General features: G+C 41.1%; 1 protein-coding gene across 1 annotated transcript in view; it reads right to left on the bottom strand.

Moving 5' to 3' along the window:
- LGR4 (leucine rich repeat containing G protein-coupled receptor 4) overlaps positions 1-27,416 on the bottom strand; it is a 100,354-nt gene that overhangs the window by 40,534 nt on the left and 32,404 nt on the right. The window contains exon 2 of the mRNA XM_056526690.1: positions 12,066-12,137. Coding sequence (XP_056382665.1) covers positions 12,066-12,137 — 72 coding nt within the window. The remainder of the gene's footprint in view (positions 1-12,065; positions 12,138-27,416) is intronic.

Below are 27,416 nucleotides of genomic sequence, written 5' to 3'. Positions count from 1 at the left end.
AATATAATATAAAATCGTGAATATCGGCCGATAATATCGATCCCTACTATAAACATTTTTTGATCTATAGTGCTACCGTTAACTTTTTGGGGGTTTTTGTATCTGTAACTGATCAACGCACCATGTATTTGGTTGTTGTGTCGGCTATCTCTCCGTTTTTGTTACATCTCTACATATCTTTATATGAAAACTAGGCTAATTGTATAAAAGGTAATGGATGAAGTGACCAAAATTTTTTTAGAGCAAATGCTCTATTGTCCAGGTCGAAGACATTGTGGCATTATTGAATGCAAATAAGCTATACAGGTAAACAAAGGATCATTCCTATCAGACACTGACTGCAAATAAGTAATTCTGCCTGTATGTAGAGGTACCAAGTAAAATGGTAATGGATTCTGTACTGCCACAATGTAGAAAAACAGGACAGCCCCCGCTCACATTAGAAAATAAGTCCACCAAATTTGCCGATTTATGCGGGAATGGCTGACTGTCTAAGGTGTAATGGGGCCTCCCGACTTCTGTGACAGATTATGTCAGAGAAAAAAAAAAAAACATTGGGCATAAAAAAAAAAAAATATATATATATAAAAAAAATTAAATAAAATATATACACACACGAAAGATTTGGTGCAGAAGACCCATTAACTTCATAAGATTTTACACACAGACTCCCTCTCACGAATTGACAAAATCAATTCTTCAGTCAGAATTCAGATTGCATCACAAAGTTCAGAGCAGAAATTACTCTGTGAATGTGGAAATCCCATTGAGCTTATCGGGAGGCTCTTTCCAGGTAGAATTGCTTTTGAGTTGGAATCAGCCACCAAAATCAGACAATTCTGTCTGAAATTACTCCGCGTGCACAAGCGCTAAATCACAACCTAAAATCACTTTTCGAAAGGTTAAAAATAATTAGTAACCCAAACTGTCCCTTTCATATCTCTGCGGCTCATTACATATATTATTCCGGGTGGAAACTGTAGCCCAGCTGTAATAAAACACTTAAGTGTCGACATCATTTTGCAGCTCCCCAGCTGAGTAATTTGCTGAAGTATGAATGGGGATTAGCAAAACTGTGGCTGCGGTTTTAGGTTTCGGGAACAAATATCTAACACCATTTTTCGACTGTTAAAATTAAAGCAGAAGAGAAAGGGTCTATTCACACGGCAGAATTTCCACCTCAAATTAAAGCCCATAGACTTCTATGGGATTCCGCACTCCTACGGGAGTGCGGAATCCCATAGAAGTCTATGGCCTTTAATTTGAAAGTGAATACCGCAAGTCGCATAGAAGCCTATGGGCTTTAACTTGAGGCGGAATTCCACAAGCGCAAATTCTGCCGTATGAGTAGACCCAGAAAAAAAGGTCCCAGCATCCACAGCAAATTCCGCATGTACATATTTTGCCTCAGAATAATTGCCAATTTGCAGTGAATTTCTGCTAAAGTGTGAAACAAAAAAAAAAAATACCCATGGCACCCTTAGGGTGCTCATACACCTTATACTACAGTCGGACGTTGCCTTTGAGTTCGGTTTCCTAAACTTTCATGTTTGATTCACAGTTATTAAAAATGTATGGCCACCTTTAGGGTCTAATATTGGCTTAATTTATCTACAGAATTTACCTTAAAGGGGTACTCGTGTGGAAAACTATATATATTTATTTTTTTTTTTTAAATCTACTGGTCCAAGAACGTTAAACAAATTTGTCAATTACTTCTATTAAAAAATCTTAATCCTTCCAGTACTTAGCTGCTGTATGCTCCACAGGGACTTGATATGTATATATATGTGTGTGTGTGTGTTTTCCCCTAGAGTACCCCTATACCTCTATAAATAAATAAGGCACAGTGGGTGGGGCATTTAAAAAACGAAGAAAAAAAAAAGTATGTGGCATGCATTAGATTTGGTCTATATTCTGGATAACATCAAGATGTGGCTGTGGTACCTTTGAACTGTACCATAGGGACTACAGGGGAAGATGGCTAGAAATGTTACAAAAATCAAAGTAAATTTAGGCCAGCCATGTATTATGCCACCAAGGCAATTTGAGTTGGCGCATGTTGCTCTAAGGTTATCAAACACTTTGATCAAGGAGGCCAGTGGTAAATCCAACCAATATATTAATATTTATAACAGGCCAGAATGGTGCATCGGTATTTTAGCAGTTTCCTTGCACTAGTGGGGTCCAAGGTTCAAGACGCAACCAGGGTTTCCTTGTTCTCTGTGTTCCACCGGTTTCTAACCCAATGGTTTCCTATGAACAAGGATCAAGAATCAATATACAGTGACCGGCCGACCTACGATGGCCCCGACATACGATAAATTTCAACATACGATGCTTTTTTATGTCGGGGCCATCGCATAAACGGCTATCCGGCAGCGCAGACTTCTTCAGCTGCCACCGGATAGCCGTTTACGGTGCCCCGTGAGCTCCGGTGATGTCTCTTACCTGTCCTCGGGGCTTCGGCGCGTCCTCTTCGGGATCCCCTGCATCGTTGGCGCTCTCCATAGTAGTCATCACGTTGGAGCGCGCGGATTCCGGGGAAGCAGAGGCCTTGCCGGAGCGTCGGGGACACCTAGGGGACGCGGCGACAGCGATGGACGGCGATCATCCCGCGCAGCGGTGACGGTCCGGAGCGGCGGGGACAGGCGAGTACAACTTCCTCTAACAGTGGTCTTCAACCTGCAGACCTCCAGATGTTGCAAAACTACAACACCCAGCATGCCCGGACAGCCAACGGCTGTCCGGGCATGCTGAGTGTTGTAGTTTTGCAACATCTGGAGGTCCGCAGGTTGTAGACCCCTGTCCTATACTTTACATTGCACGGATCCCTCAACATGCGATGGTTTCAACAAACGATGGTCCGTTTGGAACGGATTACCATGGTATGTTGAGGGACCACTGTATATATAAATTGGACATAGGAAAATTAGGGACACGGACTGGTGATATTTTTTGATATTTGCACATGCAATGTTAAACCCACGGTCTTACAGGAAAAATGACACCACTAAAGCAATGCTAAACCTGTTCTCTATGTGGTAATCCCTTTTAGAGTAGCCCCACCTTGTTTTGTGCTCCAAGATGGAAAGCTTTAGGAGAACGTGACAAGTAGACACCTGGCAAGTAAGGAGTAAAGATCAGTATAGTGTTCAGGAAAAACACAAGTCGAAGGTGTAAAGCGTAGGAGCATGTAGTAAGTACACACTTGTACTTATGTTGGGCAGAAATAGCTGTGCACATATTGCAAAACTCAAGGCAAATATTGCAGGCGCCATCGTAACACCTCGTAAGTTGAGAGAACCCGACCTGACTACATTAACACCTTCCCTGTCAGCGTGAGGAACTACTCAGCCTAGAGATCAGGACTTGTGAAACATCGAGATACCCTATATACATTTCTAATCCAGGAACATCCTGCTGGACCCTCCACTGAACATTCTAGATCACACAGAGGGAGAATGATAACTCCGTGTACTCTACATGGCCAACATGCCAAAGAGTTTGTGGGATATCTACATGACCGGACCTCAGGTACAGTATTCACTTGGCCACTTTTGGCAGAAGGAGACTTATCAAAACCAGAGGAAAAGTTGCTGAGTTGCCCATAGCAACCAATTAGATTGCTTCTTTCCTTTTTGAAAAGGCCTCTGAAAAAGGAAAGAAGCAATCCGATTGGTTGCTATTGGCAACTCGGTAACTTTTCCTCTGGACAGGTTTAAATAAATCTCCCCCTTTGTGATTAAAAATCCCACTAGTCGCTCAACACAGATGGAAGCTTCCAACTAAGTTTTGTTTGCCATTGTTAAATGAGTCCATGTCCAATGTACTTATTTATTCCATTGGTAATGTCTTAAATGGGTACTCCCCTTGAAAACTTTTTATTATTTTTTTTAATCAACTGGTACCAGAAAGTTAAAAAGATTTGTAAATTAATTCTATTAAAATATCTTTACCCTTCCAGTACTTATCAGCTGCTGTATAATCCACAGGAAGTTCTTTTCTTTTTGCATTTCCTTTCTGTCTGACCACAGTGCTCTCTGCTGGCACCTCTGTCCATTTTAGGAACTGTCCGGTGCAGGATAGGTTTCCTATGGGGATTTGCTCCTACTCTGGACAATTCCTAAAATGGACAGAAGTGTCAGCAGAGAGCACTGTGGTCAGACAGAAAGGAAATTCAAAAAGAAAAAACTTCCACTGGAGCATACAGCAGCTGATAAGTACTTGGATTTTTTAATAGATTTTTGAATAGAAGTAATTTACAAATCTAACTTTCTGGCACCAGTTGATAAAAAAAAGTTTTACAGTGGAGTAGCCCTTTAAGATTTAACCCAGAAATAGAAGGCAGCAGTTCCGTGCTACGTTGTACAAGAAGACACGTAACCTGAATTAACCGGATATGTTAATGGATTTCAGGACATCTATGAAACATATAATTAATTAATCTAACTATCTTTCACTTAACAAGTCTTCTATACAAAGCAAATAAAGTCTGCAGCTACCAGTTTTATATATCCAACTCCAAACTTGAGGCTTTATATGAAGTTGATGAAAATGGACGATTTTAACCAAAATTATTGTCCATCAGGATCAGGTGAATTTTAAAAACAATCATTTTATCCGACCGATGACAAACTGGTCTTCTGGAAAGAAGTCCGCAATTAGAGATGAGCGAACTTACAGTAAATTCGATTCGTCACGAACTTCTCAGCTCGGCAGTTGATGCCTTATCCTGCATAAATTAGTTCAGCTTTGAGGTGCTCCCGTGGGCTGGAAAAGGTGGATACAGTCCTAGGAGACACTTTCCTAGGAATGTATCCACCTTTTCCAGCCCACCGGAGCACCTGAAAGCTGAACTAATTCATGCAGGATAAGTAATCAACTGCCGAGCCGAGAAGTTTGTGACAAATCGAATTTACTGTAAGTTCGCTCATCTCTATCCGCCATCTTCAAAATTCCCCATCAATAGCCAGATGCCCACAAAAAAGATCTTTCAGAAATGAAATGTTCTCAGAAAGATATAGTTTGTCCATCATCGGGTGTCTCTGATGTACGAGCAGTCTGAATATGGACTAAAAAGTGTGCAATTGCAGAAAAAACTAAATAACCTGCTTTCAGAGGTAGCCCTATTGATAACACATGCATGCCCAGCGGGCATGCATGTGTTCTCAATAGGGCTACCTCTGAAAGCAGCAGCTTATCTCTTGACTAAAGGATCAAACATGTTGAAATTTAAAGAAGCACTCCACCCCTAGACATCTTAACCCCTATACAAAGGATAGAGGATAATATATCTAATTGCTAGGGTGGAGGTTCGCTCCTTGCATGTAGATTACTGGGGTGCCAGAACAGAGATTAAAGAAGAGGGGGGGGGGGGGGTCACAGCAGCCGGGACCCACCAGTGATCAGACATCTAATCCTCAATCCTTTGGATAGGGAATAAGATGTCTAGGGGTGGAGAACTGTTAAATTATTTACCCCATCTACCCAATATCTGCCATCATGGGAGAGTCAAGAGGAATCCCCATACACATCGGGAAATCTATTTTTAGCGTAGATGCAGTCTCTAGTTGGCGGTAGTGTCATGATTTTTGATAGCGACTCACTACTTTGGCTTATATAGAGGAGGTTGCCTCCAGCAGGGGCCCCCCTTATTTTCTTCCATTAAAGGGTCAACAGGGAGAGCTGCCGAGATGTAACAACCCCTTACTAGTTACTAGAGATGAGTGACATTACAGTGATTCGATTCGTCACAAACTTCTCGGCTCGGCAGTTGCTGACTTTATCCTGCATAAATGAGTTCAGCTTTCAGGTGCTGGAGACTCTCTCCTAGGACTGTCTCCACCTTTTCGAGCCGGAGCACCTGAAAGCTGAACTAATTTATGCAGGCTAAAGTCGGCAACTGCCGAGCCGATAAGTTTGTGATGAATTGAATCAATAACTTTCCTCATCTCTACTAGTTACAGAGACAACAGAGGCAAATGTCATGTTAATTCTCAAAAAAAAAAAAAAACTGCGTCATCTAAACAGTGGTAGGAAAAAAAAAATCTAAAAACTCCCTAAAAGTGTCTAAATATACACTTACGATAAACCGTAGATGTGAAAAGCAAGTATAGCTACAAAGTGGACTATTTTAAAATTCTAATAAGGTCCAAAAGATGCCGGACTATCGCAGCATAACTGGAGATAAAAGAAGCTAATGTGCGCCGTATAACCTGCCAAAAGTCCATTAAATGACTATGTTGCAACCTTAAAAGCTTTTAACATTTCTCTATTGTCTGCCCAAGAGACTCATCTGGAAGCAATTTACTGATGTCTGTATGGCTGCATCAGCCAAAACAGACACTCGGACCACCGGGAGTTGTGTGCTGCAGTGCAGGAGGCACACGTTAAGCAAGGAGTAGCACACCACAGGGAGGTGTTTGGCCACATCTCATAAGCCACACCTTACTGGGATGAGATAGAAGGGCATGTTTGGCCAACACTATTTTATTAGGATGACTCGGCAATCTTGTGTTCCATGCCCTTTCACAGACATAGACCGTTCTTCAAAATCGAAAAAAAGCTTAAAAAAGTGTATTTTTACCTTCAGAAAAACAAAGATTTATTCTACTTCAAAAAAAAAAAAAAAAAAAGGGAGGAACAACTTTGCAAATACACGACATTGATTCTAATTTACAGGCTGAATTATACTCTGGAGCTACATTTACAATTCTGCAGGCTTCAGAGACAATACAGTGATCCCTCAACTTACAATGGTCTTTTCTGGACCATCGTAAGTTGAAACCAGACTCAACATACACTGCTACGGACAGTCCAGATCAGCAAAACATATCAATAGCTGGAAGAACCGACCAATCAGAATGGACATTTCACTGGTAAAACCCCTGTATTACTGAAGCGTATGCACTGACTGGTGTCTGGTAGCGCCCCCTACAGTACAGGGAGGTATTACATGTTCTGTACACTTTACCTGTACCAGGGTTGCCTGCTCCTTTGGACACCAGGTGGGGGCAACTCCATGTTACATTTTTAGGACACTGTGTGTACTGTATAGGACCCTGAAGAAGCTCCTGTCCTCTACATTGACCAGTGTTTCCCAAGCAGGGTGCCCCCAGCTGTTGCAAAACTACAACTCCCAGCATGCCCGGACAGCCAAAGGCTGTCCGGGCATGCTGGGAGTTGTAGTTTTGCAACAGCTGGAAGCTCCCTGCTTGGGAAACACTGGCATAGACAGTGATTTACAGCTCCCAGCAGATCTTTCTTACTTTTATATGTAAGGATTTGCTTTATCTGTATTAGTTATCTACTTATTTTTCTTTAATCCTCACTTTTTCCTATTTTTGGATGACATTTGGGGCCTTTAGAACCAATTACCAGGTTTCCATAGAGTTCTGGTCTCAACATACAATGGTTTCAACAAACCATATTAATTGGTTTCAGGACGACCATTGTAACTTGAGGGACCACTGTATCTGCCAGCCAGCATACATGCGGACTCTACGTGTGCTGATTTGTATGTGAAACATGTAATCTTTTACCAGGCACCGTACAGTTAACTGAAAGTAGTACAGTAACCCCACTATATCAGATGGACAATCTTGCTGACTTGGCATAATGCAGTGGCAGTACAGGACTGTCATCAGTGATTTGGGACCTTCGTCAGCTATTACATCATGTTGGGGGCAGCATAAAACTGGCACAGGCAGAGAGATGCTGGGACACTACGATTACACTAAAAACACCCTGGTGTATTAGAGTAATTCATAGTGTCAAATGCTACCTGGAAGAGGGTAAGTAGTCATGGGGGCGAGCCTTAGCGGCTTCTTCCCACCCGACAGGATTGAGTGGCACACTTCCCTGCTTCTCCCCAAGGTATCCGCCCCAGGGGAGGTTACTCTGGTCCCGGTGGCATTTTTAAACAAGGATTACTCTGAAACGCCTGGGTACATCCAGAATGACGCTACCTGCTCCCGTTCTATGCTGCTCCCGGTTTGGGCAGCATAAAATGAATGACGGTTTCCCTTTAAAACAGGTACTAACCCAAATGCAGGTGCTGAACCAAATCAATATCAAGAGGTCTAAGCACCCATAATCTAGTACATCTGGATAGTCATTGTTGCCTTGATATAGAAGGAGAGAACTTCCTAAAGAAGAAAAAAAAAAAAAAAAAAAAAAAAGTTCTCAAACTGTGTTAGAAGATAACTGGGACAGAGAAGATAACTGGGACACTTTTTTTTTTTTTTTTTTTTTTTTTTTTTTATAAAGCTTAAAGGGTTATCCAGGAAAAAAACTTTTATTTATATATCAACTGGCTCCAGAAAGTTAAAACAGATTTCTAAATGACTTCTATAAAAAAAAAATCTTAATCCTTTCAGTACTTATGAGCTTCTGAAGTTAAGGTTGTTCTTTTCTGTCTAAATCCTCTCTGATGACACCTGCCTGGGGAAACGCCCAGTTTAGAAGTAAATACCCATAGCAAACCTCTTCTCTTTCCCGAGACAGGTGTCATCAGAGAGGATTTAGACAGAAAAGAACAACCTTAACTTCAGAAGCTCATAAGTACTGAAAAGATTAAGATTTTTTAATACAAGTAATTTACAAATCTGTTTAACTTTCTGGAGTCAGTGGATATATATAAAAAAAAAGTTTTTTCCTGGAATACCCCTTAAATCTGTGGCTAACTTGGGAAAAGTGATCAATATCCCTGCAGTGCCACCACAGAAGAAACTGAGCATTACAATTAGAGATGAGCGAAGTTACAGTGATTCAATTCCTCACGAACTTCTCGGCTCAGCGGTTGCTGACTTTTCCTGCATAAATAAGTTCAGCTTTCCGGTGCTCCGGTGGGCTGGAAAAGGTGGATACAGTCCTAGGAAAGAGTCTCCTAGGACTGTATCCACCTTTTCCAGCCCACCGGAGCACCGGAAAGCTGAACTAATTTATGCAGGATAAAGTAAGCAACTGCCGAGCCGAGAAGTTCGTGACGAATCAAATTTACTGTAAGTTCACTCATCTCTAATTACAATCACTATAATAGGTGGTCTGTGTAATTAAGGACGGTCCTCCAGAAATAGAGATGCTATTTGCAACAAATCTCCATTCTGACCCTGAACCTCCTTAACGTAATTTCTCCTCATCTTTTTCTTTCTACAAACTATTCTACGGGCTGAGAGATTTGTTCCGCTAATAGATAATTAAAAATTCCGCCCTGGTCACACCCTTTGTTATGTTTGTTATTTCTCACAACTGGTTGTGTGGTATTTCCAGCGCAATAACTAGGTCACACCAGTTCAGCTTAATTTAATGCCGTCCATGGCAAAGCCCGATCCTGTCAATGACAGGAAATTAAAACAAATCTAGGAGGCAAATTTTAGTGAATTGTGCAGCACGTAAACACTGAATAAGCAAATTTTTCATCCCAGTTTGACAGAATGAAGCAACATTCTCATCGGATGAATACAATGACAGGAACGGGCTAATTGGAGTCAGTTGGAAAAGCAGTCTAGCAAGCCTTTTACGTATACATAGCCTGCAGTTTAGAGAACTCCCACCCACTAAGATCGTGTAAACACCAATTAGATTCACTTTATGCCATTCTGAATGCACATGTACAAATACTAAACAGTCAAAACTGGCACAACAAAGAAAGTGTTTGGGATCGGCACATCAGTTTTCTGATAAATACAGTGGGGTCAAAAAGTATTTAGTCAGCCACCAATAGTGCATGTTCTCCCACTTAGAAAGATGAGAGAGGCCTATAATTGTCATCATAGGTATACCTCAACTAAGAGAATGAGAATGAGAAAAAAAATCCATAAAATCACATTGTCAGATTTTAAACCCCTTAAAGGGTACCTCTCATCAAAAAAAAACTTTTGATATATTATAGATTAATGTATGCAGAATAACTTTACAATTGCATGTTATTAAAAAATATGCTTCTTTCTATTTAATTTTCCACTTTGAAGAAATGACCACTAGGGGTCTCCCTACCAGTCCTGGCAGCAAGCATTTCAGACTCATGCTGGAGTCCTAAACACTACGAGCTGCCAGTCTGCTTTGTTCACAAAGGAGAACACTCAGAGCTGCCCAGCCTGCTTTGTTCACAGCCTGTTAGGCTGTGAACAAAGCAGGCTGGCAGCTCTGAGTGTTTAGGACTCCAGCATGAGTCAGAAATGCTTGCTGACAGGACTGATCGGGAAAAATACAATAGAAAGAAGCATATTTTTCATTAACATGCTATTGGAAAGTTATTCAACATTCATTAATCTAAAATATATCAAAGATTTATTTGATGAGAGGTACCCTTTAAGGACCAGGCCCATTTTATTTTTTGCATTTTCCTTTTTCCCTCCTCGCCTTCTAAAAATCATAACTCTCTTATATTTCCATCCACAGACCCGTATGAGGGCTTGTTTTTTGCGTCACCAATTGTACTTTGTAATTACATCACTTATTTTTCCATAAAATGTATGCGCAATGTTTGGTATTATGAGCGAAAATTGAAAAGAAAACCGCAATTTAGCAGATTTTGGAAGGTTTTGTTTTCATGCTGTACATTTTCTGGTAAAAATGACATGTTTTCTGTATTCTGTGGGTCAATACGATTAAAATGATACCCATGTTATCTGCTTTTCTATAATTGTACCGCTTAAAAAAAAATCTCAAACAATTTTAACAAAATTAGTATGTTTGAAATTGCCCTATTTTGACCACCTGTAACTTTCTCATTTTTCCGTATATGGGGCGATATGAGGGCTCATTTTTTGCGTCATGATCTGTAGTTTTTTATCAATACCACTTTTGCTTAGGTTTTACTTTTGATTAAAAAAAAAATTTGGAATAAAATGTGACAAAAAAGCATCAATTTTGGACTTTTTATTTTTTTACGTTTACGCTGTTCACCATACAGGATAATTAACAATATATTTTAATGGTTCAGACTTTTACGCAAGCGGCGATACCAAATATGTGTATTAATTTTTTTTACGCTTTTATGGGGGTTAAATGGGAAAAATGGACGCTTTACTTGTTTAATGGGGAGGGGATTTTTCACATTTTTTCACTTTTATTTAAAAAATTTTTTACTTTATTTATTTTACACTTTTTATGTCCCCATAGGGCATTATTCATAGCAATCAGTTGATCGCTAATACTGTGCAGTGCTATGTATAGGACACAGCACTGCTCAGTATTATCGGTAATCTTCTGCTCTGGTCTGCTCGATCTCACACCAGAGCAGAAGACCCCGGGAGACGGCCGGAGCCAGGTGAGACTTGCATTGAGGGGTCGGGGCGTGACGTCACACGGGGGCGGAGTCGTGATGTCACAAACTTCCGTTCCCGTGGTCGGGACCCAGACCCTCCAGCGCTTCCGGAGCAGAAACAGGTGGGTGCCGCATGCTATATTTCGGGGGTCCCCAGCGGCGGGACCCCCGCGATCAGACATCTTATCCCCTATCCTTTGGACATCACAGAAAAATAGGGGACAAATTTTAGATCGCGGTGGGTCCGAGCACTGTGGCCCCCTGCGATCGCCTGTACAGAGCCCTGGCTCTCCCACAGAACGGCCTATCACGACCCCCACTCCCTCCATATATGTAGCCAAAGAGCCAAAGAATGCCGACTGGCTCTCCCATAGAGATATATGGAGGGGGAGTGGCGGCCCCCACTTCGGGCAGGGGTCATGATGCACCACTCTGTGGGAGAGCCGGAGCTCCATACAGAAGATCAAGGGGGGGGGGGGTGCCACAGCGCATGGACCCCCTGCGGATAGGGGATACGTTTTTCTGTAATGTCGGGCATGAGACTTCTTTATGGAAATTAAAGTTGAGCTCCAATACACAGAAAAATTCCAGTTGTCAATGACCTGTTGGAAAAACTTCAAATCATTAGATCTAGCGCTAAAGCAATTGGATTTTTTTAAGCTATATCTACGGCTGAATACAGAGTGCCTATGGGTTGATAGTACAGTCCAGTAGAGACTCATTTCAGATAAATTTCAATTTGAACTGTGAAATTATTGTAATATAAAAAAAATATTTATATATATACACTTACAGTTCTACGAGATAAGGCAAGCCTTTAAATGCACCCTCTGGCAACTTTGTGATGTTGTTCATACTGATGTCCCTGAAAAAAAAAAAAAAAAAAAAACATTGATAAAAAGCAATTAGTATCTAGAAGAACATTATATTTACAATTTTAATATAGAAGATACATACAATATTTATCAATAAAAAAATAAAATAAAAAAACGCGAACTCCGAACAATGTTAAGGCATAGGAGAAAAAGGAGATAAATTCATAAGATAAAAACAGATAACACTGTTAAAAAATTTACTTTATACTTTAACATACAGATCGAGATGTCCACTGTTTGGACAGCAAGCACATTACATGCTGTGCTATTCCATCAAGTGGCAAAAGCCTCCCTTCAGTACCGTATATACTCGAGTATAAGCCGACCTGAATATAAGCCGAGGCTCCTAATTTCACCCCAAAAACCCAGGAAAAGTTATTGACTCGCCTATAAGCCTAGGGTGGGAAATACATCATCCCCCCAGTCATCATTCAGACCCACGTCAAACACCCCCATCATCATCCACCTCATCATCATCCCCCCCCCCCTTCATTATCACCGCCTGTCAATCCCTTCAATCAATGGTCTTCAACCTGCGGACCTCCAGATGTTGCAAAACTACAACTCCCAGGATGCTGGGAGTTGTAGTTTTGAAACTTCTGGAGGTCCGCAGGTTTAAGATCACTGCGGCCTTCGTCATCATCCAGACCCCCCCCCCCCCCGTTTAGTTTTCTACTCACCTCCCCTCGGTGGGAAGGAAGGGTGAGCTGGTCCGGGCCATCTATGCTGCAGGGACCGTCCAGTGGGGAGGGTTAGTCGTTGCGGGCTGTCCATCTTCACCGGGAGGCCCTCTTCTCCACTCCGTGCCGGCCCTGGACTAGTGACTTTGCCTTGACGACGCAGCACAGGGACGTTCATGCGCAGGGACGTCCCTGTGCGTCGTCGTCAAGGCAACACTACTAGTCCGGAGCCGGCCCGGAGTGGAGAAGAGGGCCTCCCGGTGAAGATGGACAGCCCGGAATGACTAACCCTCCCCACCGGACGGTCCCTGCAGCATAGATGGCCCGGACCAGCTCACCCTTCCTTCCCACCGAGGGGAGGTGAGTAGAAAACTAAAGGGGGGGGTCTGGATGATGACGAGGGCCGCAGTGGTCTTCAACCTGCGGACTTCCAGATGTTTCAAAACTACAACTCCCAGCATGCCCGGACAGCCGATGCCTGTCCGGGCATGCTGGGAATTGTAGTTTTGCAACATCTGGAGGTCCGCAGGTTGGAGACCACTGAGAAGGGATTGACAGGCGGAGAGTTCACTCGAGTATAAGCCGAGGGGGGAGTTTTCAGCACGAAAAATCATGCTGAAAAACTCCACTTATACTCGAGTATATATGGTAAATACAGTGCAAACCGCTTGTTTGTGCAATTCCTCAATACATTCACATACGACAACCAAGAGGTAAAACCACACTTCAGGGCCGGTATCTTTATTCAGATAGCATCGCTCAATGTTGCCAACACATTTTTGGGAAAATATGTTTTTATTTCATAGATCACAAAGTCTAAATGTCAGCAATCTGTAGACCGTGAATAAAAAAACAAAAACGTAAGAACAGGGTCAGCTGTGGACAAACATATGTTCTGTATCTTAAATTAGTATCCAGTTATGATTTACAGTCTAAGTAAATATAGGGTTGCCGTGTTGAATTTAGTGTTATGAAACCTAAATGTGTCAGTATTTCTGGTTTCCACATAAGCAGTAGAACATTGCCAAGTCAGGACCTGCATGATAATTTCCAACAAAACATTTAGGGCAACCATGAAGCACAACTGAAGTCTGCTAAAATATTCTTGAGACACAACCACATCGATAATAAAGGTATTGTCAAAACTATTTTTCTCAGTTCCTAAAAGCAGCAGAAAGGGGGGTGTGATGGGACGGGCAAGGTTATACGCAAAAAAGAAAAAAATATGGTAAGCTGGAGAGCATACATGGGGGAGTTGTACACTGTAGCTTTAGGGTGGGAACTCTGCCCCTAGACATCTCATCCCCTATCCAAAGGATAGTGGATAAGATGTCTGATCGCAGGGGTTCTGCCGCTGGGGATCTCCCTGCTGCACCCGACATTCGTATAGAGGGTCATGTGCAGCGCCAGAGGCTCGTGGCGTCATGGCCATGCCCCGCTTGTGACATCATGACCACGCCTCTCAATGCAAGTCTATGGGAGGGGGCGTGACTCCCATAGACTTACATTGAGGGGCGTGGCCGTGATGTCACAAGCAGGGCGTGACCGTGACATCACAAGCCTCCGCATCGCTAATCATCCAGCACCGAGTGAAGTTGGCTCTGTGCACTGGATGTCTGGGGTGGATAGGGGATAACATGTCTAGGGGCGGAGTACCCCTTTAAGTGTGTAAAGATGGGAGAGCATACATGGAGGGCAACTTCTGCAGGCTGTAGATAGGGCGTAAAGCACAAAAAAGGAAAATCTGCAGGTAACAATCAGATGGACTCTGTACAAGTATCAAGAGGAAGCAGAGCACCCACAGCAAACTCTAGATTCTGAACACACAGACCTCACATACATATACAGCATTACTGGAAAAAACACCCACACGAGGATCTAAACTGAGAAGCGGGCTAAACTGAGAAGTGGACTTGAGATGTTGCAGAGACAAATCAAAAGTTTTGATCATTCATGGTCTGAGTATTCAATAGCTAGAACTAGCTCAGAGTGAGAATTTAAGTCTAGGGGATTGTTTTAGTCAGCTGCACCTTTCTCCTGACTCGTTCTAATAATTGGTCGTGGTCTGAACACCTGACTGATAAAAACATTTTCTTTTTGCTATGTTCTGAAGCAATGTCAAAAAGTTTTGAAGTGAGATACACACTTTAAAAGGGGTATTCCGGGCAAAAACATTTAATCCCCTATCCAAAGGGTCTTAGCAGCGGGCCGCCACCGCGCCCCCCCCCCCCCCCCCGCGATCTCCCTGCAGCCCCCGCGGGGGGTCTGCGTCTCTAGTTTCGGAAACCTCCGGGTTTCCGGGACTGGGGATGTGACGTCACGCCACGCCCCCTCCATTCATGTCTATGGGTGGGGGCGTTCATGAATGGAGGGGGGCGTGGCATGACGTCACGTCCCGGAAACCTGGAGGTTTCCGAAACTGGAGATTCAGCACCCGCACAGAATGCGGGTGCTGCAGGGAGATCGTGGAGGATCTCAGCAGCAGCCCCCCTGCGATCAGACATCTTATCCCCTATCCTTTGGATAGGGGATAAAATATTTTTGCCCGGAATACCGCAATATTTTGAGTCTGATTTAGAGGTTTAATTTCAGAAATGTAAACATTGGGGGAGATTTAATAAAACCTGTCCAGGGAAATGTTGCTGAGTTGCCAATAGCAACCAATCAGGTGGCTTCTTTCATTCTGCAGTGGCCATTTAAAAAAATAAAAATGATTGGTTGCTATGGGCAACTCAGCAACTTTTCCTATGGACAGATTTTGATAAATCTCCCCCTTATGTTTTAATAGTAAGGTGTATAAAAGGGTATTCGGTGTCATTTGAAAAACTTTAAAATATTTTCAATAGTCTCCCCCAGAGCTGCACTACTGCTATTGGAATCTGTGAACATACACCGGGCAGACACACCTCAATCAGTTTAACTTCATTCTAGGATTGAAATTTTGGGGGGTGGATATGGATGAAATATTAAAACAAAATAAAGTTAAACGAGGATGATCAATACCAGAGTGCAGGGACATAAGTGGAACTGCTTCTGATGACAAAGGGTTTTTCTGTTTCTGCAATGGTTTGGTTATGGTGTTATAATGCTATGATATTACTTCATAACTTCACATCCTGTCTACTTAACAAACGTCATGGTAGGATCTGAATATAATGTTATATAAAATACTCTAAACCAACTATGAAAACTTTGTTCTAGCAAAAGATGCACAACTTCTCAACTTCATGTTTCTATAGTGTCTACTGCCTACCGGTCAATTCCATATCAAGATGCATTCGGCCCGGAACACCAAAACTAACATCGCATAACCCTAGAAACAATGGTGAATATCACCAGTGGACTAGAATAATAGGTCACTGTTAGTCTTGGCCCCTGTCCTAAATTAAGAATGCTCAACTTTAAACATTTTAAGCCACGTCTGTCCTTGAACTGGTCTGTGACACGAAGATAGTACAGAACTTAAGTGCAGGTCACGGTCTTACACCAGCACATATTTCATCAGATTTGTATAATCCAAAGGAAACTATATTAAACATTTTAGCCAGAAAAGTAATGGAACCATGATGATGTACAAAATTAAGATGTTGTAGCCAATGGCTCATGGGTTTCCCAATACACATCAGATTGTGGTCAAGAAATACGATAAAATTCCCTAGTCAAGCATTTCTGGCATTAAGAAAACACTGTGCCATTTGGTTAAAAGGACAAAATTCAGAATACATGCAGCACAGTGGGTAGTATCAATGTCATCCGGTAGGTGTCTGGTGGTGCAGAAAATGAAGACTAAAGCAGATTAACTTCCAGAACTGTGTAAAAAAACTCAAATGTGAACATCTGATCCTCATCGTGTGCTGTCCAAGTGGCAGCTGTCTGCTTTATAATATACAATAGAAGCCCTATACTTTTCGGCCACTTTGTGTTCTAATGATAGATGACAATAAGAATTGGCATAGAATATGGCATCTACCGTAATCTTAGCTACTTCCCATGCCCATAAGCTGTCCTATTAAAACATTTTTAGAGAGGAGAAGAGTGGCTGGACCAGAAGCTACTGCATGTGTTCACCAAATGCCTTAAAGGAAACAGGAAAGGTGCATTCTATGTAAGCAGGGCCACTGCTGCGGAAACCAATATAGACTGATTATATACAAAAATAAATATCTTGAAAACACCAAGAGAAAAAGTGACTACATAGAATCACCAAGACAGGGTTATCCATCTAAGCACAAAACTGAATAAATAAAAGAGGCAAGGGAGGTTACAAAAATTCAGGAAAAAACAACAACTATATATTTTCCGGCACAAGAGGGAAGAGGAAAAACACTCAGGAAAAGAAACAAATAGAAAAAAAAACTCAGAGGTTTTGGAAAAGATAAGTTCTAAAAACACATAACATGTAGGCGAGCCAGCTTATGCTTTGCCACTTTTAAATTAGACGTGACAGGTTGGAAATGTCAAACTCTGGACGGAAATAGCCTGAAGTAGCACAAGGAATACACAGTCCTAAAACGGAAAATATGTAATAAATTTGGCACTATTATTTTTGACTAAAAATATGTTTTACAGGACTGCAAGGAGTGGATTATTTATTGCAGTTGGGTCAGCAATTGTATTTTGATGGCTTCCTGCTTCCTGGCAACAGACTCTTTATAAATGGTATTTATTTTGGAGGGAGGGCACCCCATTGCCTTCAGCTGGTCCAAAAAGAAGCCTTGCCTCCATGTCTTGAATATTACAGCCACCACTTAATTTACATGCATGGTTCTCTTATGGTAGAGTTGGTGACATACGATAAGAACATTTCAGCCAACGGCAAAGCAAGTGTCAGATCTGTATAATCTTCTTACTGTTCCATAGAAAAACCATTAGATCATTGAAGACCCCCCTAAAATCTTTCCACATAGAAACTGACCTATGAGGTAGATATCTAAAGTCAATTGGATGCAGATGCTCTCAACGCATTTTATTGGTCATGTAAAAATTTGCAGCTAATCCACAACATAAATATACTGATGCAGATTTTGCTGTAAATATCTTGCAAAATCTGCATAAGTAGATTAGCAGATGAAATGCAGTTTACTTACAATCCAGTGCTGGAGCCTCTTTGGTCCTCCACTGGCTTTGGTTTATCAAGCTGCAGTGATGTAGTGTGTTGACCTGTGATCACAACAAATCTTTGCTAAAGACTGGAGGAGGACCAGTATGGGACTGAAATAGCTTGTTCTGTACAGATCACTTTCCAGCAGTGTTCTCCTTATCACTGGCAGGATTATAGTGAAAGAGGACAAGATAACAGAAGATTTCAACAATAGGCGATGTTCACAACTTAGCCTCCCCATCCCTGAGGAAAAACTTCTGGACATGTCACAGAGCATGCTCAGAAAATGTTCCCACTCATAGTATCTGGGCCAGTCTACTGTAACTATGCACAAGAAGTTTACCCTATCCGGAGTACTCCTTATATCTCCATTATTAATAAAAGAAGGTGGTCCAAAGCATGGAAACTCAAGTATGATCCTCATATGCCCTAACATGTCATTTGGACAGAAGCTAACCGTTTTAGGAATACAGTGGTCTCTTAAAGAGGCACTGTCATTAAGAAAAACTTTTTATATTTTCTAGTACTACTGATAAATGTATATTTAAAAAAAGTCATCATATTTAAAAAAAATAAAAAAAATTAAAATGAATAATGAAAATAGCCACTAGGGGTCATCTATCTTAATGCAGACAGACGACTCTGTATTTTGCAGCATACTGGATACCGTCCGTAAAGTGTGTTGGTATCCAGTATAGGAGATCACCATTGCACCACTGCACCCATTATGGGAGTTGTAGTTTTGCAACAGCTAGGGGAACAAACTTTATAAAACTGTTTTAGAGCTGTGTATTCTCCAGCTGTGTGCCTCCATCTCTTGCAAAACTACGTCTGATACCTTTTATGTCTGATACTTGTCTTTGTTTGTACCCCATAATTTTAAGCGCTGCGGAATCTGTAGGCGCTATATAAATAAAATAAATAAAAATAAAACTACAGACAAAGGATGTGTGGGCATGCTGTGAGTTGTAGTTTTGCAACAGCTAAAAGGCAACACTGCTCTAACACAGTGCTTTAGAAACACTGCTGCTCCATCTGTTGCAAAACTACAACTCCCAGCATGCTTGAACAGCCAAAGTTTTCTCTGACTCCTGAATGACAAAGCAGCTGATCAAACATTCAGGAGTCTGTGAAAGCTGAATGACACACATAGTGACAGCTATGCTGATTAGCATCCAGCTTTACTAGGAACATATAGAAAATGTATGCATAAAAACTACTGTGCAGTGACTTGCAGACTGCCAGGCTGCTCCGAGACTTAGAGCAGATGAGTCATCCATAGTGAGGGAGACAGACACGCCCCCTCCACAAGGCAAGAAGACAAAGCAAGTGAGCAACATACAAATGCTATTTGTTAGGGATATATAGGTCCTAGACACAAGAAATAAAATGACATGTACATGATCAGGATTAGGTACTGAGTAACATTTCACTTTGTTTTTGCAATGACAGGTATGCTTTAAGCTACAATGGCCACAATATTGGTCTTTCCTAGACCATTGTAACCTGAAACCATACTTCACATACAATGCTAGAAAAAGTCCAGATCTGAGACCTATATAAAGGTTTGGGAGATCTGACCAATTAGAGTGGGTATCTTACTGCTAAAACACCCATATCACTGAGATGCATGCACTGATGGGAGATGCTACTAGTCAGACAAACAGTACTGTCTAGTACTGTCTTATTACTCCCCCTTCATCTGAGCCAGAATAAGCTGATCCCATGGACACCATTTGAGGACAACTCTATTTAATTTTTCTCGTATTAACTGGACAGAACCCTGAAGAAGCTTCTGTCCACTATGTTAAAAAGGATTTATAGCTTATAGTAGCTATTTCTGACTGTTCTATATAAGGACTTGCTTTATCTTTATTAGTTATCGGCCTAAATTATTATTATTTTTTTAATTATTTTGAATTGACTTTCTAGGGGCTTTGGAACCAATTACTGGTTATTAATAGTGTTTTTGTCTTAAGATACAATGATTTCAATTTATGTTTATTCTGGAACCAATAAATATTGTAACTTTATAAAACACTGCATATTCTTAGAACAGAGTCTACAAAAAGGCACATAAAGGCATGCTATACCACAAAACATGAAACATCAGCAAAGCCAACCGTGAATCGGCATTTTATTTTTGCCTTCATCAATATTGCTACAATCTTAGCTTTATTAAAGGGGTACTCCGTTGGAAGCATGTCATCCCCTATCCAAAGGATAAGATGTTAGATCGCGCGGGTCCCACCTCTGGGGACCCCCACGATCTCTGCTGCGGCACGCCATCATTGGGTGCACGGAGCGAACTCCGCTCCATGACAGATGACTGGCGATGCAAGCCGCCACACCCCTCCATTCACTTCTATGAATGGGGGGGTGCATGGCGTCACGAACACGGAAGCTGCAAGCTTCCGTGTTCCGGACGAGGCAGCTGCCTGCCCATAGATCGGGATAAGATGTTTGCAACAGAATACCCCTTTAACCAAGAACAATGCAGAAATAAACCTGAACTGGTTTGGTTTAAAAATAAACAAAAGCGGTGCAAAAAAAAAGTATGTTTTCCATTAATCTTAATCGTAAAGTCTTTTCCATCGTGTGTCTATATTTACGGTATATAAAAATTTTGTTTTGGGGATTTTGCTGATTTCTGTGGATAAAGCAATGAAAATCTATTTGGAGGGGAAAAAAATGGAAGTCAGATATTTTCCTCAAAGCTTCCCATCTGGTTAGGCAAGGGTTAACCGCTCATTCACGTGGAAGGGAGGACTCCACCATGATCCATTACCCTGGCAGTGAATGTCTTCCATTCACACCACACTGGTGCTGCAGAGGTTGCAGATAATGAATTCAGGGGTCAGGTATTTAAGATAAGACTCACATTACTAGACTAACAAGAGAGGAAAAAGAAAGCACTAAATACCCCCCCTGGGAGAAAAGGAACAGATTTTTATTATTACAAATTATTCACTACAGATTCCCCAGAGGGAACAAACAAAAACAAAAAAGGTCGCCCCTACAGGATTTTGGAAAATAATACACCCTCTCCTCAAATAAATAGATCCTTATGTACAGTATATGTTCATAGACACCCATAGCAATGACATTACATGAGTAACAAGTAGAGATGAGCAAACTTACAGTAAATTTGATTCGTCACGAACTTCTCGGCTCAGCAGTTGACGACTTTTCCTGCATAAATTAGTTCAGCTTTCCAGTGCTCCGGTGGGCTGGAAAAGGTGGATACAGTCCTGGGAGACTCTTTCCTAGGACTGTATCCACCTTTTCCAGCCCACCGGAGCTGAACTAATTTACGCAGGATAAGTCATCAACTGCCGAGCCGAGAAGTTCGTGACGAATCAAATTTACTGTAAGTTCGCTCATCTCTACTTACTATAGCTAGCTTGTTGTGACAATCTGCTAAAAGGGGTACTCCGGTGGAAAACAATTACCGTATTTATTTATTTTTTAAATCAACTGGTGCGAGAAAGTTAAACAGATTTGTAAATTACTTCTATCAAAAAAAATCTTAATCCTTCCAGTACTACTTAGCTGCTGAATACTACAGAGGAAATTATTTTCTTTTTGGAACACAGAGCTCTCTGCTGACATCATGACCACAGTGCTCTCTGCTGACATCTCTGTCCATTTTAGGAACTGTCCAGAGCAGCATATGTTTTCTATGGGGATTTTCTCCTACTCTGGACAGTTCTTAAAATGGACAGAGGTGTCAGCAGAGAGCACAGTGTTCCAAAAAGAAAATTATTTCCTATGTAGTATTCAGCAGCTAATAAGTACTGGTAGGATTATATTTTATAATTTTTTTTTATAGAAGTAATTTACAAATCTGTTTAACTTTCTGGCACCAGTTGATTAAAAAGAGAGAATAATTTTTTTCACCAGAGTGCCCCATTAAAGGTTCATAACATTGAGACCGTCCCTATATATTGATACAGAGTACTTTGGCAATAAGTTGTTCACAAAATGATCTCCCAGTACACCTTGCAGTAAGTATTCAATTTCCCTACAGCACCACCACAAGGGGAAATGAGGAATTACAAAGTGCCTATACCCAGGACTGTATCAATAACAAGGGGGCATCCTCTGCGTCTAGAGGAAAGAAGGTTTCTACACCAGCACAGACGGGGGTTCTTTACTGTAAGAGCAGTGAGACTATGGAATTCTTTCCCGGAGGAGGTGGTCATGGTGAACTCTGTAATAGCGTTCTAAAAGGGTCTGGATGCATTTTTGGAGAGTAATAACATCACAGGTTATGGATACTAGATTTATAGGGACAGAAGTTTGATCCAGAGATTTATTCTGATACCATATTTGGAGTCGGGAAGGAATTTTTACCTCTAGTATGAGGGTTTTTTGCCTTCCTCGGGATCAACTTATCCCGACTTATTAGGGTTATAGGTTGAACTTGATGGACTCTGGTCTTTTTTCAACCTTATGAACTATGTTACATCATAGAATTTAGAATAACGGGGTATAAGAAAGTGGGTTTTCTAAACTGGAGAACTCCATTGAGAACAGTATAAAAACCTAATGGTATAAAAGTAAAGATGAAGTGGAATCCAGGTGACAGAATAGACTAAAGCACAGTCTGGTGACAGCTGCCAAGGAGAGAGTGTTTTTGACATACGGCGACTGTCACAATTTGCTTTAACTTTATTGACTCACCCGGAGCTTAACAAGTGTCCAGGATGGCAGTAATGGTGAAGAGAAGATAAATATTGGCATATACATTATAGAGAGCAGCTGACTGTAAGCCAAATTGCAGAACAAACAATGTCACTTGGAGCAAGTCACAAAGCGTCAATTTGTAAGTGGTTGATTTGCCCTGAAGCTGAGAAGCTCTTCTTCCGAATTTACCTCCCAGCAGAGACATTGAACACAATGCATTGTGGTGGTGGTGAACAAAAGCCACTTTTCTGATTAAGTAACAAATACTTATTTCTAAGCAGAGAAGACAATAAAATGAATGACCGTCATTCAGCTTTTATAGCTGTGCAGTCATATGGCTAAATCGAAGGAAGTTGGAGAAAATTGGCCGCCATATACCGATGGCCGCAGTAATGTTGGGGGAGGAGACAGAAATAATAGATACTGGCCCAGGATCTGAATCTTATATAAACCTATAAAGTGACCTATTGGGTTAAACTAGGTTTTTAAAGTTATTCAAATTTTTTAAAGAATTTGTGGAGTTTTTACTCTTAATTTGCCATTTTACTATCCATATTTTAAAATAATCAAGTCTGGCCGTTTTAGTTCTGGCCACTAGGCCTGAAATTTCCTGTTCTGTACAGATGATTCCTGTCAGTGCTGCGAAAAAGGTGTTACTGGGAGATTAAGTAAAAGTTGACACCAGAAGGGAGATAACACTTGATCACCCACCATTTACAGCAGAGATAAACACCCCACCCCCTCTAGAATGACCTATGAAAAATGTATAGGGCATGCCCAGTAAGGTATTCAATTCCTGTGAAAGGGAAAGGTCCTGTCCGTTTGTTTGCTATGCCTATGGGTCCTGCTGTAAAGCATATCACTAATTGCTGTTAAAAACAGCTCAGGCAAGATGGCTGCCCCCATAACAATGCACAAAAAGAAACCCAAAAAATGTATAACCAGAAAGTAGAGACAGTATAGAAGTTAAGAAAAAGCATTGTTGGGAATGACTCTAGGCTAGTTTCACCATTGTGCCAAGATGATCTATATCCTTTCTAGTTTGGGAAACAACCACAATAAATAAGCAGAATAACTTTACATGCTACAAAATTCAACATTTATACATAAACAAATATAAAAGTATGCCGCAATGTCCTAACCCAATACCAAAGTTATTTGCTTTCCTATAACACTAGTAGAAGTTTGTGGGTATAAGAAAAACTAAACTAAGCACAACATCACTAGATTGAATCAAGTAAAATAGGACCAAGAATGATCCATTATTATTTATTCTAAAAAAATAAAAAAGAAAAAAGAACTAGGAGACTTGTTTTACGCAGAATAGACATGCCCCCCCCCCCCCCTCGACAACCGAATAACCCATTGTTCTTCCAAAGAGCACTTGCAAAGCCATCTTTCTGTTCTTAAAAACCTGTCTTTACTTCAAAGCACACAAACACAGCAATGTTTAGGACAGTGAAAGCATAAATGTTAAAGTCCCAACATTAACACATTAATATGACCTATTTCTATACAATTGCTAAATTTTGACAATCAACAGTTGCTACAGAATTTCCCCCATTGTGTATCGCCACAGGGATTCAGGAAGTGTAACCTTCCATGTTAGACAAGTAAATATCATCGCTACAAAAAGGTCCAAAATACACAATAAAATCCTCAGCCTAAAGCATTGTACCAAGAGTGAAAAAAAGGAAAATGAGAAAGAAAATGAGAAAGAAAAGGCCAAATCAAAATCATCACAGGCCCTGGAATATTTGCCTTTATTTTCATCTCTCTGCAGCTGCCTTTCATAGATGACAAAAAAAAAAAGAGGGGAAAAAAGCCAATAATTGGCTTCTTTCACCTCCGTTAACCATGAACAAAAGTGTCAGTAATGTTCAGAGAGCACATAGTGCACCAATAGCAAGCTGGTAAACCGGGCCGATAGGGACAGCCAACAATGAGCCTGAATCGTACTTTTTCTTTGCCCTCCTTTGTTGAGGCGTACAAAGCCCTTAATTAAGGACGGCACAAAGCACTCCCATCGGCTCCGCTCAATAACGCATTACACGCTTGCTTTGCTGAATTTAAAGGAGAAGGGAAGAAAATTGCAAGGGTCTCTAAAACAGCTGTATATGCGCATATATATACATATATACACACACATACACACACATACATACACACACACACACAATGTGTGTGAATATACTTGCTAGATACTAGAAATATATAGTAAGCAATGGTGGGCAGGGTTTTCTCTTTCTATTTGTTGTATTTGCTTTTTTATTTTTTATTTCAGTGTGCTGTACGTGTATATCACTTCAAAACAAATGACATTTTATATGATATCTATGTATACGACATATTAACGTATGATAGCCTCCACTACATTTTACTTAGCAGATCCCATTCTAGATGTCATTTGGAAGCAAGTTATTTGGCCCTACCCTACTTTGTCAACTTAGAGGGGTTTTGCCCACTTTGTATTTTTAGCTCACTGCATCACTTCCTGGTTTGGGAGAAGGACGGGACATTAAAATCATAAACTCCGGAATCACATGAGCACAGAACCATGTGAATCATGTTGATTTCGTGAATTTGTTGAAGATACAAGAGACATGCATAAAGCTCCATGGCACCTGCCGTCGATCTAATATATATGGCATATTTCAACTGCCCAATCCTTTTTCTCTTGGGTGATTCTCCAGAATACTCATTTGACCAACATCTATCTAAAGTCTATGCCCAATTTTAGACCTAAACATTAAAGGAGTACTCCAGTGCAGTAAAACTTATGCCCTATCCAAGGGATCGGAGAGATGTTTTAGATGGCGGGGGAGTCTGACTACTGGGACTCAGGGCAGTCCCCAGGAAGAGGGTGTGTCAACCCTGTGCGAGAAGCGGCAGCCAACATACTCGCTCCATGCATCTCTATGGGAGAGCTGGAGATACAGATTTGGGGTATTTCCGTCCCTCCCATAGAGATGCATGCAGGGGTGTGTCGGCAGCCACTTCGTGCATAACTACTAATTAAAAGTTACTCTTCATTTAATAAAATAGAATAATTGAATTGTTGACAATTGAGGGTTACAGATTAATAACAGGTCTTCACTCTCTGTGAAAGACAACTCTGAAGGTACTAAGAAACAACTTTCCCTACTAACAAACAACAATTCCCTAAAAAACTGCCCCGTCATTCGTATCCTTCATTATTTAATTTTTGTGGATTTATTTTCAAAGATAGAGAGGAAGGTTTATCAAAACCTGTCCAGAGGAAAAGTTGCCGAGTTGCCCATAGCAACCAATCAGATCGCTTCTTTCATTTTTCAGAGGCCTTTTCAAAAATGAAAGAAGCGATCTGATTGGTTGCTATGGGAAACTCCGCAACTTATCCTCTGGACAGGTTTCATATAGGTTTTTATCAGCAGTTAATCCCCTACATTTTTCTCATTACAAGTCATGATTTCTACTAACTGGGGGGGAAATGCCAACATACATGCACACGTGGTATTTTTCCACCTATAGAAGTTTATGACAGGAAAAAGTGCCAGAAATGAAAGCCACTTGAAAAGAGTTTTGACTTTCTTATTTACGAAAACTCTATGGGGGAGATTTATCAAAACCTGTGCAGAGGAAAAGTTGTCCAGTTGCCCATAGCAACCAATCAGATTGCTTCTTTCATTTTTCACAGGCCTTCATGAAAATGAAAGAAGCAAGCTGATTGGTTGCTATGGACAACTGGACAACTTTTCCTCTGCACAGGTTTTGATAAATCTGCCCCTATGTCCTGTGTCTATTTTGAACGTTACCAGCCTAGACTACACGGCATGCCTCATATAACCTGAGGAATGCTCGGCCTTTATACCTGAAGTATGCAACAGCTTTGTTATATTCAGAAGTAGGAAACGCTAGAAGGCTTCATGAATGGCCTTTCTGCAGTAAAAACCAATCATGTATTGAATGGGTTAAATTGCATATTTCAGGTATTACCAGAAGTGAATACTTTAGAAGAAAATCAGGGGGGAAAAAAAAACTAAACTGAAGGAACATTTTAGAAGACCCTAAAGAGACCCTTTTTAGTGTCTATGAGGGAGATTTATCAAAACCTGTCCAGCGGAAAAAGTTGCTGAGTTGCCCATAGCAACCAGTCAGATCGCTTCTTTTATTTTTGAAAAAATGAAAGAAGCGATCTGTGGTTGCTATGGGCAACTCAACAATTTTTCCTCTAGACAGGTTTCCATAAATCTCCCCCTATGAGCCTCAAAATCACTTGGTTAATCCAGATAGAGTTGAATTTAGGGACACGGTTGCAAATTTGCATAATTATATATGCGTGACCTCACGGGATACACATACACAGGGGGAGAAATTTTTTCCTATTCTGACCCCCTATAACTTTCTTTTACTTCTTATACGGGGATGTTTGAGGGCTCATTTTTGCAACCCGATCTGTAGTTTTTAACAGTACCGTTTTTGTATTGATGTGACTTTTTGATCGCTTTTTTAATTAAATTCGAGAGTTGCAATTCGTTACTAACTACAACTCCCAGCATGCCCTGTTGCAGCCTGTGGCTCAGCAGCTGCCCCAAACGAAAACAAAAATTCCCAGAATGTTGGACTATATAGTAGTACAGTGACCCCCCGACTTATGATGGCCCCGACATATGATCATTTCAACATATGATTGCCTCTCAGAGCCCATCGTATGTTGAAGGCAGCATCGACATATGATGCTGCTGTGTGTCGGGGCCATCGTACAAACAGCTATCTGACAGCGCTGACAACTTCAGCAACTGACAGATAGTTGTTTAATG

This window comes from Hyla sarda, chromosome 6 (assembly GCF_029499605.1).
Source record: "Hyla sarda isolate aHylSar1 chromosome 6, aHylSar1.hap1, whole genome shotgun sequence".
Classification (NCBI taxonomy): Eukaryota; Metazoa; Chordata; class Amphibia; order Anura; family Hylidae; genus Hyla; species Hyla sarda.
The sequence above is the reverse complement of the archived record's forward strand: the minus strand, read 5'-3'. Positions and strand labels throughout refer to the sequence as shown.